The following is a 12,770-nucleotide window of genomic DNA, read 5'->3' on the forward strand; positions in this document are numbered from 1 at the left end:
AACCAGGAGTCAACAAAACTATGTTATAAGAAATAATGAATAACCATATCCTCCCCAACTTCTGCGCAACATTAGCAGTTTTATATATCATGTATTTCTTCTGAGCTTATTTCTCTTTCAAGCTGCAGAGTTCTAACCGTCCTGTTCAAATGCTGGGTCTCTCTCTCCACATACAACCTGGTTTATCAATATTTTAAAAAACGACATTGACAACTATTTGCACTGTTCCAGCCTGGTCAGGGATATCATCATGGTGTTTGTACGGAGCTATATTCAGCTTCAAGATCTCTAGCCAGCCCCCTCCTGTAAGCATTATTGAATAGTATTAAAAAGTTAACGCTTTTGCCATTTTATTAATCTGTTATTTTGTATCATCTTCCCACAGCTGTTCATTTTCACAGATTTGGGGATTTTCATCTTCTGAATAGTGTATGAGTACAAGCTGATTTTTGCTGTTTAGCCCCTTTCACTGACTTAAAAATGCTGAATAGTAAAGACTTCCACATAGATCCCTGCAGGATCCTACTCCTGACTTTCTTTCATTGTGATAACTGATATTTCATTCTTATCCTTTATTTCTTAGCTTTGTTTCTTAAACCAAGACTTTTCTCTTACTTTTTTGACCACCTGGTTTCTTCAATAAACTCTGGCAACTCCTATCCAACAGACTTGCAAGTTATAGTAGTCTACAGCAACTGCGTTGGCTCTTCTTTATTATTTTACTTTCCCTATGTGCTTTTTTTTTCATATTTACAAACACATCTTCTCCTTTGATTTTAATACAATTTTAATTTTGATATGGACAGAAATAAAACTTTCTGGGTTGCAGCTTCACACAGAGTAAGCTACATTTCCAAATTCTTTTTGACTACGTATTTGAAGTAGTCCAGACTTGTTGGGTGTAGGCTGATTAGTCCAGGCAATTTGTTATAATTCATTTTAATCAGCTTATTCTAAAATTTCTTCCCCTGACACTTCAATTTGAAGCAGACCTTCTGAAAGCTCCAGTGTGTAAGCTCCAGTGTGGGAACTTTGATATACCTTCCATAACTGACACAGATGCAAAAGGAGTCTTTTAAGATTGGCTTCTGCAGATTTATCTTCTGCTACTGTTCTCACAGAGCCTTGATCCATACTGGATCTTGAAACCCTCTTGGGTCTCTTGGTTCTGATGAGCTTGAAGATCTCCTCAAAGCTCCTTCTGTGCCTGTCCTCTGTTTTTCACATTTAACTTAGCAGCTATTCATTCTCCTGTTTTCCACTTTGAGTTACAATTTCTACTGTATAAAGTCCCTCTTTATAAAGTGTGTTACAGATTTCCCTTATTTGTAGTTTAACAATACTGTATTTTTTTCCCCTTATGATAGATGGTAGGTATTTACTCTAATATTTAATATGGTAGCTCTTGATACCACTAAAAGCTTTATTATTTTACCTGTTCGTTATAACTGTTTCCTAACTATCTTCCTCATTTAGCTGTAGTTCTCTCCATAAGATGTTACTGCAATATATTTTACACTTGCTCTTAAACCAATATGGAAATCATTTGTTATGGCTACTTTTGCAGGATAGCTTAGCAGTAATTTCATCTTAAACTAGGTCTTGTGCACTGCACATTTATCAAAAGCGACTCCTCATGTGAGCTGACAGCTTATCAGAAAACCCAATATATTCTTCTTCACCTCTACATTTGCTGAGTCTTCGTACACGTAATAGAACATAGAATAATGGCAAATGCTTCTTGCCTCAGCATCTTACCTCCTTTAGCACTTCACTGTAATTTTCCATCCAATTTACATGGTCAACAGTCCAGCCCTCATAGTATTTTGATCTATTTGCACACAAATTCAAGCCATAAGAGTACTTTCTTATCTACACTTGCATAGCTTTAACTGTAAAGCCTAAAATATAATAATGTCTCTCAGTAGTTTGCACTGTCATCTCTATATAAATGTTTATCCTTACACAGGCATCTTCTCATACCAATTTTCTGAGATACCAAATATACCAATATCCAGATTTAAAACCAGCATTCCAGCTCTCACACTCAATTTTTCACATTTCAAAATTTGTCCAGAAGCCCATCTACAACTGCTATTGGTCTAATTGACTTTTAAAAAAATATTTTAAAAGTATTTTTAAAAGAGAAGCAAGCAGTAAATACATACATGACGGTGTTAATCCCTGACAGTTGTTGAAACATCTGCAGACCACAACCCACAATTAAGGCTCTTCGAGTTGGAGGGTATGTTAGCATTCTGCAGATCACAGGTCCAGCTTCAAAAACAAACAAACAAAACAAAACAAAACAAAAAAGAATACGTAATAGTTCTTAAGTGATCTCTATCAAGACAACGTTCCCAGGCACAACAGGTTTTGCACCTTAGCTTCAAACAAGTTTGGGCTATTTCACTTATTTTTGAACAACTTTTTCAGTTCAGTTCTGCTTTTCCATGTTGTACTACGTTAAGATGATTTTCATGAAGCTCAAGCAAAAAAATGAAACAATTTTTGGACACAACGTACAGTGTAATTGATGGTAGATGCACAGCTCTCCTATATCGTACCAACAGATTGCACATCTGTTGTAACTGAATGTACTCAAAGTTATCACAAAATATCATTTTCGTTCCTTTTCTAAAAGTTCCCACTGTTAACTGAAGGGTTACTTCAGAAATGCCATTACGTACTGCTCAAAGCTGAATCACGCTGATAAAAATGTTCTCCCAATTCCCACCAATGTTCTCTCAATTTCCAAAAAACTGTTGCAAGTTTGGGTATTTTTAAGGTGTGGGCGAGGTCTATGCTGCACAGCTGTAAGGCCAGTAGAGGGAGCATAAAATAATTAAACTTGATCCATACCTTTGGTAGCATTGGTATGACTCAAAAGTCAGAAAACACTTTATTACTGAAGAGAAAGCCAAACATTTGTGGCAAACAGAGAAAGTTTTCTTCTCTGCAACTTTTAAATTTTTAAAGTATCCTTAAAAAAATTAATACAGAAAACTATACAAAACCAGGCAAAAATAATTTTTTGTCTCTACTACTTACTTGCATTTCTTTCTGCTTAGTTTGTTGTTTGGGTCAGAACAGTTCACAAGAATATGTTCTAGGTTTTATACATCTTATCACACCTGATATACATACCCAGAACACCTAACTAGATGACAATACATACAAGGCAAAATAGTTGCCATCAAAATTAAAAAAAAAAAAAAGCTTAACGTAAGTTGTAACTGGAGGTGAAGAGGATCTATACATGTATTTTATGGCTACACTGTTACATTTTCATTGAAGTCCTCCCTGAACATACAGAAAATATTACGTGTATTGATTCAAAATAAAAACCATTACTGGTCTGTTAGCAAAGAACAAATTACACACAATGAGTTTTGATTTCAGACAGGTCCTGCCGTATAGGTGCAGCATGACCTCCAAAACATCTCTCTGTGTGAGTGAAATCAAGTTACTGATAAACAGAGCCAACCTCAAGCAAGGTAAGATATTCTCATACAAGATGCATGGCACGGCTGGGCAAACAACAATATCAAAGGGTTCAGGAGTCAAAGTGGCATTTCCTTGGTAGCAGGACAACAAAACATTTGCTGCTAGCTAGGAACCGTCCACAGCTCACACATACTCTCAGATTTCTCCTCCACTACAAGATCTACACAGAAAAAAAAAATGCTAATAAATGCATCTCTCAAGCATAATTCACTAATATCAGCCGTCAGCTTTCCATGCTCTGCATCCCACTTGAGCATGAAGGCTTTGGGCTTAAAACTCTTGGTCCACAATGGATTCTGCAGCATCTGTCGTGAACCCTGGCTCGTGAATGCCTATGAGACATCATCTGTTCTTCATAAACTTCTTATAAATTCCTTAATCAAGCTTAAAAACTGTCTTTATCTTTAGAAGACCTTACACAGCTCACCTAAATCTTGACCCAACAATGAGGCTTGTTGAATGAGCTGGAACTCTACAGCAGGGGTTGGTAGGAAAGGAGGCAGAAGTTTCACAAGGAACTGATGCAAGGTTTTTAACAATTCCCGATCCATCAGCTATTCAATGAAAGTTACATGAAACTCTCTTCACAATAAGGCATTGTACAAAACAATTAGAAAGAAGGCATTGAAATGAATAGCTCGAAATTAAAGCAGCTGTTCCCAGACAATGGCTTGCAACTCGGAGGGAGTCATGAACTCTCCGCAAAACTTAATTGCAAAAATGGGTTTGTATGGCTGAAGTGGGTCACTGCAGAAAAGTGTGAGACCATGTATTGAAGTCTGCCTAGACCTTTCCAGCATCCAGTCACCTAAATTCACTAAGTATTTGTGGCTTTTTTTTTTTTTTAAATCAGATTTCTGACTAACTGCATCAGAACCATGATGCTAAAATCAGCGTATTGGTTTATGTCAGAGATTAAAAAGTTTCAGTGCAAATCTGTATCACAGCAACTGCACATATGAATAGGCATACACAAAATTAAAGGGTTTTCTTTCATAAAATTCAGGTCTACAAACCAATAAACAGACTGAAAGACATAAAAGAAATCATTATCTCTATATTAAAGGCGCTTTTCAAACTCAGCTAAAAAATCAAAGGACTTGGACTATAAATTGTCTGTTTTTTGAAATAGAAAGGTTTGAAATTTTTTCTTAAAAATACCTGGCCTTAAAACTATCTAAACTATTTTTGCATTTTCCTGTCTTCAATCCCACCATCCATCTTGTGCTGTGCTCATTTACTACAGCCATCTTGAAACTAAGCAATCATGGTTGTTCCCAACAGAGGATGCTTCTAAACTGAAGGATGCAAAAGTTTTCAGAATGAAACACATTTTTCTACTGAAAATACATCTTTTGAAAACTAAAACTGTAGTTCAAAAAAATGTAGTTCAATAGTTTCTGATAACTGCTATATTTCTTCTTATTACAATAGACTAAAATAGCACAAAGCAACAAAATATAGAAATTAAAAAATGGAATAAAAACAACAACAAAAAACATTTGGCAATTTTTACAGTGGAAAAAATAGATCTTTATCTCCAAAAGTCAGTATTTTTTGTTCATGATACTTCTGCCTTCAAGCTATTGTCTTCTCCTTAGCTAGGAGATTTAGGCACATTCCTGTGCTTGAACTTGATAAACCACTGAGGTGTTTGTTTTTCTCCTTCTACACTACGAATAAAAATGAAGTCAAAAGGATGAGACCTAATAAAGTCATCATTAATTTAATGAGACTAGATTTGCTTTTTTGTACTGTGCCTTCAGATAATTACTTTATCTGCAAAATACGCTCTAGTAAAAGCCAGATGAAGCTTTTTTTTTTTTTTTCTCTAGTGAAAGTGCAAAATGGCAGCAACTGATAGAGAGTAATGGGAAAATTGGGATACTGCTGTTGTAGAGGTGAAACTGCATGAACGACTGCTGTGTTCAAACCGGTCTGAGCTTGGTCTAAGCTTTCTAGCTAACCAGACATTCATCCTTGTAAGAAAAAGGGGGGAAAAAAAAACACAGTAAAATTGGGGAGTTTGGTTTTGCATTCAAAACAACAAAACAAACCAACAACCCAAGGATGACCTCTTTGTTTATGCTGAGATAAACCAAGATGTGGAGAAGCTGTTCTCAACAAATTATTATGCACTCAGAAGGTGAGTGATGCTTTCCAAATGTTACACTGTGTTAGTTACCTGAAGCTTTTAACACCAGCTTCTTATATTTTAGCTGGTCTTCTTGTTGTTAGGTATAACCTGTAAGTAAACTTGGTTCAGACGTTCTGAATCACTGGGGAAGGCTTTCTGGTTTTCATCTGTAGGGAAAAGGGATAGCGTGGAAACCGCAGGAGTTTGGGTGTGATCCACTGCCAACTACATCATCTAGAGACTTGTCAAAACCAACAAAACCAACAAGTCCTAGTTCTGAAAGGATTTTAAATAATGAAAGATAAAAGTAGAAGAATGGATATTAATGATTTCTCAGCATCTCCTCCTGAAAATATGCTACATATAATTCCAGGGGAAAAAAATAGAGTAGATAGACATAAAGCAAACCTGAAAATCCCTCAGCAAATGCGAGCAGGCATCTGGTGCCTGGAAACCTTGTGATGCCCCAGCCCCTCAACTTATTAGTGCAGTACTTGGCAAAATTCCTCATGCAGGAAACTATGACGAGAGACTGAACTGTGCCAAAGCCATTTACAGGTTTGAATACCCTTTTGCCAACCAATCGAGGTGACAGCTTGTAGCAACAGCTTAAAGCTACCTAGGGCTCCTGCCAGCATTTTGTGTTCTTGCTGTAAAGGAGTGTTTCTGAAAAAGCAGGCTTACCAAGCACCAGGTTTAGCATCAGTTAAGCTTACCCTACAAATTAGTTTTGCAAACCCATTCTCATCCTAAAATTAGTCGATACCTTCTCTTCCATCCAGACACGCCTTCAAAGAACTGGTCTACAGACAGAAACGGAAGGCTGGTGATGTGGATAGCAGACCACTGATGCAGGAACCACTCCTCTTGTTTGGCCTTTCCTTACAGAAAGGCAGCTTCTAGCCCTGCTATCTCTGCATCAGCTGGAAAACATTCCTCTGCTTAAGACCCAGAGCTATCACAGGTGTGATATACTAAAGCAAACACTCTTCCCCTTCACTAGCCTATTATTATTTCTAAAAGTATCAACTTCATTCATTTTTCCCTTTTGTAAAATCGACCAAATTAGGAAATAGCTTACATAGTTTTGAGATCAAAACTGCATTATTTATCCTGAACAGATAAAAAACAATTGTACTTACAAACTAAGCTCTTCCCCACTATTTTACATTTCTACTAGCATCAGAAGAATAACTTGCAGCACTAGAGGAAACTTCCTAGTCCATACAGTTCTCTGTTCCTTTGAGAAAGCTCAAAAGGTTGCTTGTTTGAGTCTTTTTTATGTCAGTCACCCATCAGCCAAGAATGAGAAATTCTTGATTCTTAGGATTCTGAAATTCTGATTCTTAGGATTTTTAGGTTTTCCACAGTGAAAACATCCAATGGTATAACAACAGAGCCAGCTCTAATAGAAAATAAAAGTATATTAGACACAATCTTTTTGGTTCTAAAGTTAAGGAATGCAAGGAGTTTTTCCATGCCTATTTGAATTGAAAGAGTTTTTTTTCCTTGCTCAGGAAACATAGATTTCAAATAAATGGTCCCTCTAAATTATCTTTTTAATCCATACAGAAACACTCAGAACGAGGATTTTTTTTTCTTTTTGTTTTGACAAGAAGTTGTGTTAGTCTTCTGGGAATCATGAAAACAAAGCAATTTTCTTCTATTTGTAAAAGGAATAAAAAAAAAACATCTTTCCCTTGATAACACATTCTTTGACATAAAGCTCTAGTGATGGAAAATCTATATGACTGAGTACTGGCACAAAGAAAGCAGCAGTTAAGAATGCCTTTGAATAGGATGAGAGGCAGTCAAAAGTTGGGAAGCAAAAAAAAAAAGTTCATTTTGGCTCTGTATTACATGTTCTTTATAAAAAACATCCCACTGTAATGAAATCTGTTCAAACTGGAGAAAGCATGGCAAAGGAGGTAACAGCACCATTTACATGATGCCAATGGGAGCTGAGAGAAGTGCTCACGATGACCAAAGAGAGGCGATGACCATGGAGCTGGACCAGAGCCTGGTACTGTCAAAACCTGTGGAGGAGGGCAGTGAGATGTTTTTTTTTCCTGTTTATTTGGTAGGAAGACTGGGGTAGGGACAAAGAAAAGTAAGTGTCACATTATGGTTTGCTTCTGTCTTGATAAGTACCTTGGAAATAAAGGCATTAAGGATGACTTGGACATACCCACAGCCTGCAGTGTGGTTTTCTTTTCATGGTCTGCTCCAGAAGTGCTTTACATAGGAAATGGGAACACGATCCTCACAGCTGGAGAAAGCAGATGAGGAAAGATAAGATGATGTACCTAGACTTACGCAGGCACAATCGAAAGGAGCCAAGCATTTTAACAGCCTGAAGATCTTCCCACTCCACACTCTCATCACCTAATGAATGGTAGCACAGAGCGTTTATCAATCTGGAATTGGAAAGCTTTTTTTCTTTCAGTTCAAGTCAAGGAAAAACACTTAGAAGAAAATTGCAGTGAGGACAGTTTCAAGAGTGATTTATTTACTTTTTAATTAAAAAAGCACAAGAAAAGCTGATGACTCAGAGTTCCCTCTAACCTAATCAGTAATCTACTATCAAGTTGATCTTTCCAGCTGTTACTGTATTAACACTCATACTGATATTGTATTTTGTTTCCAACATGGCACAATTCAAACCTTACATTTTTGGCAAATTTTTCTGCCAAGATGTTCAAGATGTTAGGGTTTTGCCTTTTTCCCCCCCCCCCTTATCCTCTGTCCTTTGTTTCCAAATGAAATATTCGCCTTCCCGCCCTAGATCAGTGTTTTTAATAGTGGAAATAGATTTCCATTCCTTGCACTCTGAACAAATTAAACACAGGGAGACACTTCCTGGAGGGAATGAAAAAAAAAAAAAGGAAATTTAGTAGAACTGGAAAAAGAATTCTGGAGCTCAATGAAAGTCTCAATGGGAACTTTTGGATACGATCTGTTGCACGCTTGTTCTTTTGCTTACTGTCTTAATAGTGTATTTAGTTTAGACCTTCTCCTTAAAAGGGGAAAAAGGGATTTATCTGTGCGATTTATCTGAAAAACTAATGTATTTTTTTTCTCTTTTTAAAGTTCAGATAACGTAAGAGAAGAGAAGAGAAGAGAAGAGAAGAGAAGAGAAGAGAAGAGAAGAGAAGAGAAGAGAAGAGAAGAGAAGAGAAGAGAAGAGAAGAGAAGAGAAGAGAAGAGAAGAGAAGAGAAGAGAAGAGAAGAGAAGAGAAGAGAAGAGAAGAGAAGAGAAGAGAAGAGAAGAGAAGAGAGCCAAGTTTTTGCTACTGCAGATTAGATCTCACTGGAGCAGCAAATCCAAACCAACTACCTGCTTAAGTATTGTCAGTGGCTGAACTAGTAATAATTTGCAATTAAAAACACAGAGAACAGATAGCAATCTCTTGGGCTATGATCTTAAGAAGTATTTTTATCATGAGAACCAAAGATTATGAAAAGCTGACGTTCATGACAGTTTTCAAATCTTCCAATTTCTGGAGGATTCACATACAGCCTATGCGAATTAAATTTGAGCCACTCTGGAGTTTCAGACATAATAAAGTACTTCACAACAAAGTATGACTCTTGACAATCTCGCATCAGATATAATCATTAGCATCAATACAAAACCAGCATGGAGGCAGTTTATTTTGCACAAAAAAGACTCTATGGAGAGCCAGATTAGGAACCTTTTCTCATTTATTTCATAATGCTGTCAGTGGTAGCAACAAATTTCATCCAGAAAGATTCACGGATTGTTTTTAACGTACATCCACCACACAGTTTCCAGATTAATTGGAAATTAACTGTTGTTAATTCTGGTTTCCAGCATTAACAAGATCTTTCCTCTGCAAAAAACTTCAGAGAATGCCTCCAAGAGCAGTTTTTGCTAAGGTCAGTGAGACTGGCAGCAAGTAGCTGGATCTATATGCAATTGTTTGGACAGCTGAAATATTTTTTGCCTGTTGGTTAATAGGAGAACACACTGTGGGTCTTGCTTTCATTAAAATGTTTCTTAAAAGTAATTTTGAAACCTTACGTGCAGATGTCCTGTATCATCAGCTGGGACTGAATCACCGAACAAAGGCTCATAGATAAAACAGAATTAAAGAAAATATATGATAATGCTGCACAGAACAGCAGGCAAAAGGTATCTTCTCATGTCATGATTCTGTTTTTAGGGAAAATAGAATTAATATTATGTAACAGACACTTCAAGGTCCCTCACATACTATGAACAACATGAAACCTGAGAGCTGCCTAGCTTATACTGAGTGGAAACCCCTCTGATCATTTTCAGCATAAAGGAGACAGAATGGCATTGCCTAAATGCCATGTTTATAGGAAGTTTCCATATACATATAAAATACTTTAAAGGGCAGTTCTTAAAAAAAATCTTGAAAATCCAGTGGAGTGTAAGATGATACTTGATAACTCTTCCCCAGTAAAGCATGTTTTTTCCTTCAAAAAAATCAATATATGTATCAATCTAAATCATACATAATTAACTGTGTATATAACTGTGTATATTAATGCTTGCTTGTCTTACAAGATAAAATCATGTGAGCATGCTCATTGCTCCGTCTCATTGCTCCTATGCAGCTTTGCAGATCTAGCAGATAAAAAGCAAGATCATAAAGATTTTATTAAACTATTTCAAAACCTGGGGCCTATTTTTCAAAAGGATACAGGAATGCTGAGATTTCCTCGTGAATTTCAGTAGGTAGGTTTTCATGCTGCTTTCATACCCTCAGCAAGTTGAAATAAAGAATAATATCCAAATGATAGATATTGTGCAGAAAATGCTATCATCTGTTTGTTCTCCTGCTCCTGTGTTGAGCCCTGTTTTAGAATTTTAAGGTGAAACTTTAAGTTTTGACAGATGTCACCTTTTTAACCTGTGTTTCTGATGCAGCAGCTTACAGCTGGCCCTAGGGAACACGGCTCCAATCACACCAGTAAAACAAAACCTTTAAGAGCGGATCCAAGCCCCAGCAGAGCTGCCATTCCAAACGGGCAGATTTAAGCAAAGGGACATTTCTCAGACATTTGCAGTGATCTGAGCCACTTCAGTGTCCACCGAAACACATTTCTTTTTTTCCACTATAGGTACCAATAAAAAATATTAAAATACCAATTCTAAATTTGTCACAAGAGGATTATTCTCTCAGAAGAAAAAGGAAAAGGAGCACCAGGATTTCTCCAGTGTTGGGTAAAAGCAAACATGCCTCATAGTTTTACTGAGAGCAAGCATTGCACACCGTGACTTGCAAGCCAGTGAGAACAAACGTGAGGCTCACAGGAAAACTGGGATGTTTCAAAAAACATACACGTTTTGATGTAACTACCAAGGAGTCACACTACCCCACACTCAGTAGGAGATGCAGGAAGACTGAGTGATCTCCAAGCCCACCCAGGCAAGGAGAGGGGAGGGCAGAGTTTGTACTGAAAATGTTCCCCTCCAAAAGGCAGCATGCACACACCTCACCTACCTGCTGTAGGACTACAGCTTCCAGTTGTTGCTTGAGCACTGGGAAGGGCTCCCCAGGGCAGTGGGAACAGCCCCAAGCATGCCACAGTTCATGGAGTGTTTGGACAGCGCTCTCAGACACATGGTCTGGTTTTGGGGTGGTCCTGTGTGGAGCCAGGAGTTGGACTCGGTTATCCCTGTGGCTCCCTTCCAAGTCAGGATATTCTGTGATTGTGTGATTTTGCCCACAAAACATTATCACAGTAAAAGCAACCCAGCTTATCACAGAGTGATGTCTAATACCATTTTTCCAGAGAAGAACAAAGGGCTGAGAAAGCCACCGCACATCAAAAGATCAATGTGAGGTTTTAGTTAGTGGTTACAGTACAGAGTTTCACCAGCATATTTTTGACTCCCAGGACATGCAGAGATATTTCAGAAGGACACAGATGTGGTAGCAGGAGAGCTGGTAGAGACACTACCACAAATCCAGAGGAGTTACGGGTAGGAGATGATTTGAACTTGTTTTGTTTGGAAAGGGTTGATTTTGCCTCCATTACTCTGGTGCAAGGGCAGCATCTCCAAAGCACCAGAGACCATCCTAGAGCTGCATTTTTGGGGCCGTGCTGACCAAGGGAGCAGGCACAGAGGTCGCCTGACTCTTCCCACCATTGGGTACTGCTCAGCTTCATGCAGAGTCCTGCCTGGGGAAGGGTCGTCCTGCTGCAGTCCTCAGAGGCCACATCAAGCCCTGGTTAGTGGGATAGGCACAGATGTGTCCATACTGGAAGAACATCTAGAACAGAGGCTGCTTTGATTCACTTCCACGCTATTTTAAGGAATAGAAACGTCCAACTTCTATTTAAAGCACTACGTAAAAATTATGGGTTTGTTTTCAGCACGGGGGTGGGAGCACTCTCACAGAACTGAAGTCTGTTTATCTGACTCCCTGTTTCACGGTTGAAGGTCAAGAAGAATCAGGGCTCACCCTGTCCCCGTGCACCAGTGCTCTGGTTTTCAGCTCCAAACGAGAGCAAAACTCCCCTGCACAGCTTGAACCGCCCTGCACCACTAGACAACACAAAGGAACGTGCTCTGGTTGCCAGTGAATACTAAATTAAAAATAAGTAAAAAATGGATTTGAAGGAAAACAATACTTTGCTTTGAGCTGGTCTATATCCACCCTCTGACCAAGAAAAGAAAATCGCTATTATACTACAAAAAGCATAACGATCTACTAAAAACAAACAAACAAACAAAAAATCTCTTCAGCTTCCTTTGGTTTTTGTTTTTTCTAAGCTCTAATTCCCCAAAGCCATGTCCCTGTGTCTATACATCTGTGCCAGCAACCTGCTTCCTGAGCATCCCAGCTGTCCTCAAAGATGCTACATGGGAACATGTCACATTCGGCTCCCTCCTAATTTCATTTGTTAATGCTCCTTTTTTTGCAGGGAGACAAAAGAGCAAGGATGGAAACAGAGCTAGCAGCAATGGCAATGTCAGGACACATACAGCAAAATCAATACATATATTTTATATATAAAAAATATGGGAAAACACACTTCAGGCTAATTCTTGCACAAAGAAGATGCTATTAAAATGTGCTATTCAAATATTTTTGGTGTGTTCAAGTTCCAGACCAAGTCTGCT

At 38.1% G+C, this 12,770-nt stretch overlaps 1 protein-coding gene across 1 annotated transcript in view; it reads right to left on the bottom strand.

The window, feature by feature from the left end:
• The window catches only part of SLC2A13 (solute carrier family 2 member 13), a 153,667-nt gene that overhangs the window by 78,575 nt on the left and 62,322 nt on the right, over positions 1-12,770 (bottom strand). The window contains exon 4 of the mRNA XM_084302400.1: positions 2,169-2,277. Coding sequence (XP_084158526.1) covers positions 2,169-2,277 — 109 coding nt within the window. The remainder of the gene's footprint in view (positions 1-2,168; positions 2,278-12,770) is intronic.

This window comes from Netta rufina, assembly GCF_964035555.1.
Source record: "Netta rufina genome assembly, chromosome: 1".
NCBI classification, from domain to species: Eukaryota; Metazoa; Chordata; class Aves; order Anseriformes; family Anatidae; genus Netta; species Netta rufina.